Source organism: Calypte anna, chromosome 8 (assembly GCF_003957555.1).
Source record: "Calypte anna isolate BGI_N300 chromosome 8, bCalAnn1_v1.p, whole genome shotgun sequence".
Lineage (NCBI taxonomy): Eukaryota > Metazoa > Chordata > Aves > Apodiformes > Trochilidae > Calypte > Calypte anna.
The window spans coordinates 9500293-9514191 of NC_044254.1; the positions used below are offsets into that span (position 1 = coordinate 9500293).

General features: G+C 38.0%; 1 protein-coding gene across 4 annotated transcripts in view; it reads right to left on the bottom strand.

The window, feature by feature from the left end:
• The window catches only part of GPSM2 (G protein signaling modulator 2), a 31780-nt gene extending 18047 nt beyond the window's left edge, over positions 1 to 13733 (bottom strand). For 2 of the 4 annotated variants that reach the window (XM_030454883.1, XM_030454885.1), the window contains exons 1-2: positions 13648 to 13733; positions 2838 to 3144 (exon numbers count right to left, since the gene is read on the bottom strand). In XM_030454883.1, coding sequence (XP_030310743.1) covers positions 2838 to 2899 — 62 coding nt within the window. In that variant the 5' untranslated portion in view covers positions 2900 to 3144; positions 13648 to 13733. The remainder of the gene's footprint in view (positions 1 to 2837; positions 3145 to 13647) is intronic. The other 2 variants (XM_030454882.1, XM_030454884.1) reach the window with 2 other exon arrangements.
• Between the last annotated feature and the right edge of the window lie 166 nt (positions 13734 to 13899).

Genomic DNA, 13899 nt, shown 5'->3' on the forward strand with positions numbered 1-13899 from the left:
GAATTTATAGCACTGAAAAGTCATGTTTTGATTTGCAACTGTTTTGCCTCTGTAGCCTAATCAATGAGGAAAAGGCACAGCTTAAATAGGTGCAAGGATAACACCAGAGAAGGCCATGGACCGGTAATTTTCCTGATATACTGCATTCACATAATTCACACTGTGCCATAGACTGCCAAACACCAAGGCAGCATTACCATTAGGAACTTGAAAAACAATCTTTTCACTTTGCAACCCTGGCATAATGTAACTTCTAAAAATGAAAGATGGGGTTTTTTCATACAGGCTATAAACAGTTATGATGCTAAGGCTTATACCCAGCTGCTATTATTAGCTGTAAATGAAAATTAGCTGTTATTACACTGTTTCAATTCAAGCAGAATTAGAGGAAGTAAATAAAATGGAAAACATGTAATTGTTAAGGAAAAAAAAACCAAAATGGACTACTCCTCTTGAATGCAACTCTAGGAGAGCTGTGTTAACAGGTTGCTAGAATATGTAGAACAGAGCTGTAGTTCCATTTGGATCCATTCTTACTGACCTTCAACAATTTCAAAGTCTAAATAAGCTATGAAAAAACAAAATAAAAGATAAAATGAAATATTTATTTCCACAGCTGTCTCTACCCCATATAAATATTTTATTCACCTTATATAAATGCCATGAAACCTTTGCTAGGCTTATTCATCAAGTACCCAAAGTGGATTAAGAGGTTTGGGTTTAGTTTGGTTTTTTCCCCTCCATTACTTAAGGGACTGTTATGAAAATTAACACAACTTTCTTTGTTCTTTTTTCTTTTTCTTTTTTTTTTTTTTCATTATTTTTAAAAAAGATTTACATAGGTGTTCTCCAGCCAAAAAAATCATCACCTCTTAGAAATGTTTTAACTGTCACTACTGATGTTTAAATAGCATGTGGGCAGACTAGAGAGGGCTAGATTATCAATGGCTTAATAAAAGACACACTGAATCCTGAGAGATGGGAACAAGGCCCATTCATCTGTGTACTCCTAAAGAAATTCTGTTCCTGATAAACAGGATAATGCTCTTCCACTTATTACTGTGGAAATATTCACACCAGGCTTCATTTTGTTATTCTGTTTATAGTTGTCTGGACCTCTTCCCTGGAAGGTTGGCAGCTCCTGAATTATTTCTCATTTGTAAAACTACCTCTTCCTTAACTGTGCCTTTAAGCTTTTTACCTTGCCTGGCTCCCTTTTTTTTTTTTTTTCCCCTTTCCTTCTATTTTCCTCCTCTTGTTCTTATCCAGCCTTCTCTACATTCTCCTTTGAACTTTTATACTTAAAAGAAGATACACCCTATGCATGTGCCTCCACCCTCGTCTCCCTGTTTTTTTCCTCCTATTTGGAGTCTCCCTTCCTTCAGCTGTTCTCATTATACAATAAAGAACAGAAAACTACTAAGAAATTTTCCATGCAATTTTCCATGAAACATGTACACCTGACATACCTGGACACAAAGCAAAAAATATATCTCTAATTCAGATGCATAACATGAATAATGCCACAGCATCCTGTAATAAATTCCTGATTCCTGCCCCTTCTTCTTGGTTTCTAAGCATAATGCTGAAGCATACCACCACGCTGACCCCCCCAAACAACAGAACTACGCTTCCACTGCGACACCATGGCTACTCAAACTAAGTTTGATAGCTAACTTAGAAAAAAGAACCACTCACATACACAAAGAACCACACACCTGAATGTTGAGTTTAGTTCCAGTCAAGATAAAAGCAGTTACAAGTTTTAAGTGTATGAATTTAGCAGGCCAAGCAAGACAAGCGGCTTCTACAAATATTCACTCTATAGATCACATTTATTAAAATAAGCATTTTATTTTCAGTCACTAAACAACAGAAGAGTGAAAAATAGTTTCCTTCCACCAGCATAAGCACTTCAGTAGCTACTGAAGTGCTACTGGTCAGCTACAATGGGGAGAAAGAAACAGCTTGCACAGTAAAAAACAGACCCATAGTAAGGCAAGCCGAATGAGCTGGGACAATACCTGTAGGTAGATGATTTTAAAAACTGATAAATAACACCACACACCCCGAGTAATTTATGGCCCCAGTAATTTGAGTGAAGGGAGCACACACCAAAAATCATGCTTTTTCTTGGTTTTTAAAACAACCATTTCAGTGTTCTAGCATACCTTCCTGTTGAATGAGCTGTAACATATACCCTATCCAAATACCACACACTACAGAATGCCTGTTGTTCAGGTTCATTGGAGGGAATCTGCAATGCTAACACGTTGTCCCAAGTCTCCAAAAGGAATCTCAGAATAAAAATTATTAAAGCTGTCAGAATGGAAAATACATATCCTCTTGACTTACAACAGTACTTCTTTAGTTCAAGTTATCAAACCATTTCTATCAAATCTCCTAATCTGAAGCAAGGAAAATAGTGCTCTAGGTGACAGAGCACCTAAAAATTCATCATTCCTAAAAGCAATAATGGGACAAATACAGAGAACTTTAGAAGACAAAACCCAACAATTGCATATGCAACCCAAAAGCTGGAAGAAGAGAGCAGCTTATTACGATGCATGGATCATACTTCATATCAAGCTACCAGAAATACAAAGAAATACAGATAATCTTTTTCTGCAAACCCACACAGTATTAGTATTATGCTAATACTATGTAACAAAAGTTAATTTTCACAGTTCAAAAGTCAAGAAAAGGAAAAAATGTTATTTTACCTTTCAGTTTCAATAACATTAGTAACAGAAATACCACATCATTTGTTGCAACTTGTTTAGTTTTCTATTACTAACAGCACTTATTCACCCATACTGAAATTAATACATTCTTACCTGTATCGCACATGAAAGGAACGATCCTCACGCATGCTTATCAAAACATTATTTTCCTCCATTGAATTGCATTATCAGTAGAGAAAATAAGACTGTTCTGTAGTAGGGTTAAGTACTATGTAGAATTGTCAGAACACCATTCCAGTTAGTATATTAATGAGTTGGAGTATAGATATCCTAAGCTCCTGTTGAAAAACTCTTCTTTATCGCTAGAGTAAGGAGGTCACTCTCAGACACATCTTAAATCTTCAGAAATGTGTTCTTGTTCTTTCATCTCTGGCCCTCTAATCTCCATTCAGCTGCATCTCTGCAAAGGGAACACAAGATGCTTGGCTTGAAGTCTTACACTCAGTTAATAACTCATAGCCATTCACAGCTGATGTAAAAGCAAAAAACTATTCCTACCAAGCAGGAAGCATCAATCATAAATGGGAAGCCAGAGCCAAAGCCTTGTACATATATATTGCAAATTCTGTAGGCAAGCAAGAAAGCAAAGAAAGTCTAGCAAAAACCAACACACTTTTCTCCTGGAAACTTCCAGTAGTTTGCCCTTGTTGGTATTCTTTGGCCTCATGAAGTTCCAAGCAAAAAGCTTAATGGATGAAAGCAGCAGAATGAAAGGCACAATATTAAACAGATCACAAACTGCTTCACATGTGAACAGTGCTGCTGAAACTCTGACAGTTTGCTCAAGTCCCACTTTAGTCAGAACTGGCTGAAACAAGCCCATCAGGAGATCACCCATTCTGGACATCATCCCATCCAGAACATTATAAGCATAGAAACCAGCTGAGGTTTAAGCTCTACTCCCCTTTAACCTCCCCAGTCTCAAAAGAAAAGGGGGAAGGTATGACAGTTAGGGATTCTGGGGTGTTGTTTTGTTTTAGTTTGTTTGCTGTTTCAGTTTTGGTTCATTTGGTTGGGTTCTTTATGCTGTATTGTTATATGAGCTCCAAACTCTGATTCAAAGGGATTGCAGCAGCTGGCCCCTAAGCCATAGACATGTTTAGGCTGGCAGGGTAAAGTTTAACATAAAAGAAACTATGTATTCAAAAGTTTACCCACTTTGAAGTATAATTTTAGTAGAGGAGTTGACATATTTATTGCTCAGAATTAAAATTATCTTCCTTTGACAGTAAACATATAGCTGTGCTATTCACAAATATTTCATCAAGAGACTGCAGAGATGTCAACAGACGAGAGCAGAGCTCAGATTTAAAGCTGCCATCAGAAGAAAATGCAGCCCACTCTATTTCTGTCTATGTAGGTGATGTCTTTTCCTCTCAATAGTTTTATCAAGCACCAGCTCTGAAGACTTGCTTCCTAACATAATCTGCCTTTACAGCACTCTTCCAACAGATCATCCACATTCTTTCAGTCAAACAATTAGTTTGCCCTTCCATGCTCATACAGTGTGACACATACAGTTTACAATAGCATTGCAACCCACACACTAAGATGATTGTGTTATAAGTGTTCACTCTCCAGGAGTTTGTCCAAACCTCATATCAGGTAACTCCTACAAGCAGATAGCTGTAAGCCACGCAGTCTACAGCCATCACCTATGAGCATTCCTGGTGCTCAGCAGATGCAAGGGAAATGAAAGTTCTCTTCCAGAGATGGAAGCACCCAAGCATATTGCTATATGCCACAAACTAAAAAGTGTGTACCTCTGACACTGAGCATGCAATAATGATTGTGGTAATTTACTTGTGTATTTATACTGTAATTGTGCCTGAATAAATTGTTTTAAGAAGCTTATTTAAAAATAAAAAGTTGAATTTAAGAAGAAAAACAGTTATATTGAAAAGTACACCAGAATGACTAAATTTATTTAAATATCAGCTATTTTTAATGGTACATTTCACATCAGTTGTTTATGCCTTTGTATTATCTGAACAGAACTTCTGTCCTCCTACTTAGCCTCATCCTTTGAGGTATGTCACCATCTCCTACCACTGCTCCTCCTTCCTTTTCTCCTTACTGGCCATACAGCACATTCCAGGTCTTGGGAGGGTGACATGGACACACCCAAGTTGGCCTACACACCATGACCACAGATCCCACAAAAATTACGTCGTCTGGCCTTCACACCTCACTTCCTTCACCTGTCCCTTATTAGGGTGACAAGTTATGCCTTCAACCACACCAACATGTAATCAGTAAGCAAACCTAAAGCATATTAATTAGAGCAGTGCACTCAAAATTCAGGATGTTGCATTCAGTTGATGCACCTTAACTATTCAGAACATCTCTATGTAATCAAAACCTTTCCTGAGCTGGTGATCAACACAGAATTGAGTCAGAGGACAGAGCAGTTCAGCAAAAAAACTGGGTGAGTAAACAGAAATCAGGAGGTCTGCCCTATTTGCATATCAGTGAAATGGGCTCTCCCCTAAATTCACATTTTTAATTAAAACTTCACATACCATGAAAAAAAAATTGTATTAATGCAAAGCACCTTCTTTACATCTACTCTCTCCACATCTCTAGATGATGTAAAATCTGTATCCATGTTGAAGAGTTGTCTTTCAGGAAAGCAGAAACCAAAAACTGAAGTTATACACACAACTTTAATAGGCACAATTTTTCAATACCCAAGTAGCAAAAAAACCCAAACCCAAACAAACAAACAAACAAACCAACCAAACAAAAAAATACCACCAATAAAACAAAACAAACAATAAAAAAACCCCAAACTGGGCTCCTTCCAAAGTGGAAAATTAAACTGGTGATACCATCTATACAGTGGTATGATACAAAAACCAACATGACCACCCCTGAAATCAAATAAAGCAAGGCAGGAGTTAGGCCATCAAATGTGGCAGCCAGTTTATACCCCGCAATAAACAGAAGATGCACTTGATCAACTCTTTACCAGGAGAAAACGGTGAGCCACCGTTAGGGCTCATCCACTCTGTCCATAGCTAGAGCTAAAGGGTCTTCAATGAAACCATCAGTAAAGAACTAACTTCACCTCAGTTCAGTATTTGAGTGTTAATTACATTAAAAAGTATTTTTTTATTATTTTCTATTAAATTTTTCACTTAAAATTTTCATAAAATTTATAACATTACTATGTTTCTATTTTTCTATTTTTCATAAAATTATCATGTGTTCTCAGAAAGTAAATGAAGGTTTCATGGCTGACATTTAAAGACAGTACATGTCAATCTTGCCATTAACATCACTGGACCAAGTCTGTGATTGAGATATATATATATCTCAATATAAGTATATATTCTCCCTCAAGAAAATTACAGAAACCAAGACTCCCCTATTTCCCATTCTGATCTGTGTATTTCAAGTCCCTGACAGCAACAATATTTCTTCTCAAATTATTTCTTTCTCAAAAGCTTGTTACACAAGCTAGTTAGTACAACTTCCAGGCAAGTGCTTCATGGTTTAAGGCATTTTCCATATCAGAAAAGATCTTATTACATACTGTAAAATTTATCACAATACAAGTGAGTAGCTGGGGGAGTGGATCACGCAGACACAAGAAACTGTACTAAGACAGCATGGTTATTTATGGAATCTTTAACTCCTCTCCTCTCTGTCAGCACAGAGAAATCACCTTCACCGATGAACTGAATTTCAGGTTTTACTTAGTGCAATACCTGCTCTTAAATACTTTTTTCCTAGCGGATTTCTATATGGCACAGATCCCCCAGAATTAACCACAGGGCTTCTTTTAAGGGACTGGGTTAGCAGCATGCAATACAGGCAGCATACGAGCAGTTTCCATCATACAATCCACATGCAGCTCACATCAGATATTAACAGCTTGCATCTAAGGGACAGGCCAGGAAAGCTGAGGTTCATAAAGAACTAAATCAGACACTCCTCCTAGATGTGAGTCTGATACAGCAGATTACTGAATACTGCAGGCAACCCTTAATGGGTGGGTCTGTATTGTATAAGGTTTGAGCCACACAGGATGTTATTTCAACAAAATAGAAATCCTGCGAACTCATAGCTCCATAAGCCTGGAATTTCACTTATAGAAGTGATATAGAACAGACATGCTAACAGAAGAACATGAAGCTTCCTCACCTTTCCCCATGCCATGTGGACAGTGCTATCTTTTACCATATGAAATCATCAACTCCTTGCTAAAAAGAATAAAAAATTGTAACTGACAGCATAAGGTTGGGCTGGTGTCCTGGCTGAGTTAGGCATTTTGTTACCAGAACTCACCAATGAATGGTTACCTACCCTCTATAAATCAAAAGAACAGAATTACTATAGTGAGGTATGGAAAGCTGACTACATTAGCTCTAAATTATTTCATCTCCCTTCTTATCCAGTTAATGACCAATATTCAGTATACTTCAGTATAACTATCAGTCTTTCCAGTCAGTCAACAGAAGCACAGAGATTATAAAAGAGTAGAAAAATACTAATAATAGGTGCTATAACACTCATTACACTCCCCCTCCATAAATTAAAATAGTTGCTAAATGACAAATTATACAAATACTATAATTATCTATCACAAACTCCTGAGTGATCCCACTGATTATACACTTCACTTCTCAATTTATTTCTAGCACTGTATTTACCCACATGGAATAAAAGGGATTTTATCCAAGTATCCAAGTAATCCAAGTATTTCAATTTACTCATCAATTTACTTTAAATTAGTCACCAATACGACTGCAAGAGAAGAAATCCCCTAATGACAAAGAAGCCTAAGTATGAACAAACCAGCCCAAATTAGACCAAAGTGGGACTGTAAAAGTCCTATATTGAAAATATTAATAATGACATGAAATAAATTAATGTAACTATTGCACAAAACCCCACAACTGCTTAGCAAGATTAAATACATAATTACAAATCATACCAGTTTAGGAAATTGTTTCTTAAATAAGCTTTAAAAAAGGTCCTAGCAATGAAATCCTTCTCAAACTTAGATTATTTTAAAGAAAACACCTAGCAGGTGGTGAGCATTTCCAAGTCAAATTTTCCTTAAAATGAAGTGAGGACCTGACAGCACCCACAGCTGGAAATGGAAGCATGGGCTTGAATTCAGTGCTAGAGGAACACAGCTCCAGAGCAGAGTACAACATTCATTACCTAACTGCTAATGTCCTGCATTATGACAGACACGTTAACAGTGGAGATACTTATTTCAATACATTCTTTCTAAAATCGTTGTTTGTGGTTTCCTTTATTTCTTTGAGTACCTAAACCAAATGGACACTGCTGCATGGTGGGATCTAAATACAGGTTAAGAGAAAGTTTATTTCCTCCGGCCGATTCCTCTTGATGCTTCCTCCACTCACACCTCTTTTTGGCATAGCAGACTAGATGCCCTGGTTTATTCAACATTCTACTGAAGTCAAACAGAAGCCCAGGAACACTTCTACATGCCCTCTAGCATTACCTGTACATACTGTCTTTTTAAACTCTGTAAATCCTTTTAGTTCATTTTTCCCTTCTGTCATTAATGGGTTGTACAAAAGCCCCCATTAACAAATAAACATTGCTGAGCATTGTTTTCAGTATCGCCCACAATTAGCAACCTTAAAATACCAGGATTCTTAATGACACAAGTTATTTACACCACAGAAGCATCTTCCTTCTCCAAGTCAGAAAGAAGCTTGCACGCACTCTTATGAGTAATTTAATTTTCCTTGTATATGAAACACCAAGCATAAAAACCCCAGATACAACAAGAGAAATGTGTATCATACCAATCACCAATGTGATTTAAAACTTTCAGTTAAGGAATATCTAAACTTCTGGCAAGGATCTAGTATCTCTATTCACACTACTCACAAGGGGTATCTCTATTCACAGTAAACATGCTATTTTCACTCAGCAATCATATTGTAATGTAAATACATTCCTTAAAATGGAGTCATTAAGAGCAGAAAGATATGCCAGAAACTGGGGAGAACGATGCAATACAAAAGTGATGAAAACCACATATCCTCATTGCTAGTACATTCACACCACTACCATAATTCCAGTTTAACTCTATTGACTTTAATAAGTACAAGCTGCCCTATTAGGCATAGTAAAGGTATACTGTAGTACAAATACTTCAAAAATTAGAAATATTTAAGGCACCTGGCAATGATTCAGGCCACTTAGTGTGATCACTTAGAGTGACTGCATACAAGACAAAACCAAACAACTAGCACACACAATTCCACTAAGCAGAGTAGCACAACAAAGCAACAAGTGCACATACCAAACAGGTAAAACTGTCCAGTGATGCAACGATGGACTCCTGAGTGTCTCTATCACAGAGCACTTTTCCAGAATAGATCCTTTTCCTGAGAGAATCAGTATTTTACTAGAAAGCAGTGTGCTACTTAATATATGTAATTATTGTCTACTGTGCATTTAAATCCTGAAGTACAGCAATCCCATACTATGACAAATTAAGAAAGGAAGCAATCATGAAGTGCCAGAGGAATACAATTAATATCCCCACAATCAGGCAACTGAAAACTAATTCTAAATGAAGCAAGATTAAGATTTCAGAAACAAGAAGACAGTAGAATAACACCCTCTCTTTGCCTCAAAAAAGGCAGAATAGCTCAGAATGTTTTAATATTAATTTTATAAAATTGTTTTATAATATGAATAGTTTCATATTATTTGATATTTAATGACACAACAAAGTATTTTTATATCTGAGTTCTGAAATTTTTACATATTGTCATTCATATCTTGAACATACATACTATGATGTCTTCTTTCCAAGCATCCCGAAACTCAAGATGAGATTTTACAATTTTTAAAATATTTAAATGCCACAACAGACTTCAATGACATTTCACAGCAAACTAGTCATTTGTGATCCTTCCGTTCTTAGCATTAGTTGGTATCATATTACCGCAAGAATCGTTAAGAGTTTCACTACCAAGTTTTGAATGTAAATTTGAACGTCGCTCTGTCTGCTTATTAAGGACAATCTCATCATGCAAATTAACATATACCAGATCTTGGGCATCTCACAGCCAACAACACATTTGCTCAAGTACCTTCAGTTTGGGAAATGGAGCATGTTATATGATGTGAAAGAAAATCAGATGGGAAACTTCAACACAATGTGCTGACTATTTGCTTTTAAGCTGATCAAGCAAGTTGATTACAAATCTCTGCGTAAAATGCTCCATTTCGCTCAGCTTCTTGTCCTATAAGATCTCTTAAAAAGAAAAAGGTGAGTAAGAGAAAGAAGACAAGCAGATTTTACAAGCATCTTGAAGTGAAAGGGAAATATTAATCTTAAGATTCCAAAAAGAAATAAAAATCCTTAGACTTACTAAAACACAATAGCAATTTAGGTGAAGACATGCAGATGCTGTCGCAAATTTACTATTTCATACTCTTGACACTCATTCAGAGATTAAGCAGACATTCAATACTTCAGCAAGTTTTTATCCTGCAAGAAGCAGATGGAGCTCTCTCTATTACACAATCAAGATGATCCATCATAGTTTAATGCCAGCAGCCACACTTGGTGCATTACCTGTGCCCCTCTATTCTCAAATCAGAACAGCCAATACTATCTTTGTAACCATGAGTCTACAGCTGAACAACATATAGCTATAATCCATGCAAATTATAAAATGCACAACAAACACCTACTATAGTGAGAACACATTGGGTTCTCTTGTTTGCTTCCTATAGACACAGGTACAATTTATTTATGGCACATTCCCTATGTAGACTTCAGACAAACAGTATCTTTTGAGATGCCAAGTTGTAAACTGCTTTGCATATCTAATCTAACTTTGGGATATGGGTGCAAATGTATTCAAAAGCTAGTCAATGCACTTTTTTCAGTCTGTGTGATAAATACTGGTCTCCATTTTGCACCTGCTGCCCACAGATTTATCCACTATACATACACATTATCTCACAAACACGACTAGTCACACTAGCATATCCTGTCCCCTAACAAAACAGCTATCACCAAGTAAGGTGCAAGCACCAAAGTGTCACATGCAAGGAACCAAATTCCTGTATGCACAACGATAGCAGAAAAACAGAAGTAGTAAAGAAAAAAAGATTTAGAGAAGCTTCTTCATAGACCATGTTCATATTACTCATAACTCAGCTGCATTATAGTTTTTCATCCTATTTGTAAAAGTTTTATAATACACCAAGGTTTTACTACATGAACAAAAACACTGCCAAATTTGAGTCCCAAGAGGGAGTTTGACATTAATAATCTGTTCAATACTACAGAAGTTTCAGACCCTCTCTAACCAGTTTTTCCGCTTCTATTTTTTTTCTATCTTGCAACCCTAACGTTGGTCTTCAAAAAAATACTACTTTTTTTTTGTTCATACAATTATTTCTGTAGCTGACTTGCTATTAGATGCCTAAATAAAAGGATTTGTCTTCTTCGGTGTTGGGTTTTTTTCACCTGGTATTACTCTAGTCTATTCACAGGACTATTACTATTCATAGGAACAGTAATAACAGGCTAATTTGCAATCAGAAAGTTGTAATAGCAGTATTTAATCATTAAACAAAACAATTGCATTAAGATGTTAGCCTTAAAAACTACTAAAACCAAGACCAGAACTACCACACCTGGATAAGAAGGAATAAGCTGGGAAAAGTGAAATTGACCACAGAATTGCTACAAAAAAAACAAACTAAAACAAAACAGAATTGTAAAAACAGAAAATTACATATATCTTTCCTAGTAAATTTTAAAAGCAGGGAACTAGGGTAAACTAAAAATTACACTGGTTTAAACAAAATAGAAAAATCCAGATAAACTGTAAAACAAGAGGAATGCCCCACATGTATTAAGAGCATTTATTTTTAGAAAAATCAATAATTTCTTAATAAATTTTCTTCTTCCTAACTAGTGGAGAGAAAAACTGCTTTCCAAATCATATTGTGCATGGAGATCTGAAGAAGAGTGGTTCAGTAAATTGGTTTGCTGGCATTTGTTGACAGGACTGACACTGGAAAGAATTCTAGAAAAGTATGAATAAACTCCCACCCTGACAAAGTGTAAGAGGCAAGACCCATTTTCAAAACTGAGTTTATCTCCTCTGCAACGTGACAAAAGAAACAGGTGTTTTATCTTTTTTGCAATGCTTTTTACTCAACATTAATACTGGAAGAGACTGGCTTGCTGACTACCAAAATAAAGTCAAAGAGGAGAAAGAACTGCATACCTCTACATATCTCAGGAAAAAAGAAATTAACATTTTAAGCCAAGTGATAATGAGCACAAAAACAGAACAGTAAAATGCATATAAATACCTTTCCAAAAATTTAACCTAATCATAAATTCTGAAGTAACCCCCTAGCAAGAGCAGCAGGAATGTATAATACAAGCTGTTCGAAAGAGCTACAAGAGCATTTCAATAACAGCATTATAAATGAAGCAACAGGCAAGACCCACATAGGTTTCTTTTAGTCCAGTAGTGCTGTCTTAAGTTTCAGGTAAGTTTTGCCTGAGCTTCACGTGGAAGTAACTGAAAGTATAAAGTCCTTCCCAACAAAGAAGGATGAATTACCAGCGTTTGGAGGTCTAGGTAACCATTAATGGAGCCAATAAGAAGGAACACTAGAACATGCCTGCAAATTGGTTTAAATAAACAAAATATACAATAAAATATATAAGCAAAGAATTTAGAATACATTGTGAGGAATCCCTTTTTGCTGACATTTCTAGCTCTAATAAAATTGTTACTTAAACATAACTTACAAAGTTTTCAAAATTTAAGAAGGGACTGGAATCTCTTAACTGATCTCGAAGCCCGAGTACATTCTTCTGAATTCTGAGCTGTCTGCACCGCTCACCACGGCAACCCAGGATGCATGCATCCTGCAGCCTGTTGGCAAGAATCTAACAAAAACAGCACATTCAGCTGAAAAAGCTTCTAAAGCTGAAGAAAGGTTGCAAATCCAAGGCAGAGTACAACTTGTGTCTTCATGCTCTAGTCAATAAAGAAATACAGGAGGATTCCTGAACAACTAGGCTCCTCTGTTCAAAACCTGAGTAAGCAAGACAGGGGTAGGAACTAGATTGGCAAAGGGTACAGTCTCATGGATAGGAAACTCTCTCTCCTGGTTTTATTAGACTAAGTATGGTATAATCTGAGTGCAGATATGACACAACATAATATCTAACTCGAATTCAGTACGAGTTTAGAGAATGTTTCCTGTGTACTTCACCCCTTAGTGTTTGTAACTCCTTCTTTCACATTACATTAATAGCCTAATTCATTCCCTTCCCTTAAAATTTAATTTACAATTTATGACCTTTATCTCTCCTGTTAAGCCCAGCACAACTGATTACCCCATGTAATGCCTTTTTGCTACTAACTCACCTCAGAGCTACAAGGGTAATCTCTCAATGACAGACAATCAATAAAGGACGGTGGTACAGGCATGTCTAGCTTTCACTTCCAAGTGAGGCTGACGGCTGCCAGGAATACCACTTACAGTCAAATTATAGGGCTTCGGACACCACCAGTGGCCATCCAAAGACGACTAAACGGCAAGTTTACTCGCCAACACATCAGGCCGCCTAGAAGCGGCTCTGAGACAAAGGCCGCAGCAGCCTTGCGAAGCCGGGCCGGAGGCGGTAGTGCTGCCGCCAGAGCCGTGCCGGGAGCCCCCGTCAGAGGCGGGGACGCAGGTGCTGACAGGCGGCGGGGTCCCACCTGGGCCGCCACAGCGGCTGCTCTCCACAAAGCCCCCCTTTCCTTCCTGGCACCCAGAGACACCACTCCCCGCACCAATCGCTGCCGACTCAGCGGCGACGGACAGAGAGCACCCGTTCCCCCGCCGCCCTTCCCGCCCTTCCCCTCACCTCACCGGCTGCGCGTTCCCACAGGCTGAGGGGCCGCGCGGCGGCTGCAGCTCCCACCACCACCAGCGCCGCCCGCCCACGCGCAGCCGCTCTTCGAACGCACCAATCCCCGCACGCCCTCCCGGGGCGGGGCCAACGGCTCCCGGCCGCCCGCGCCTGCCCCGCCCCGCCGGAAGGCGGCGGAGCTCACGCACACCGTTTGGAGGTGGGTGGGCAGAGGGCGGTCGCCAGCGCTGGGGTGCGGGCACAGGT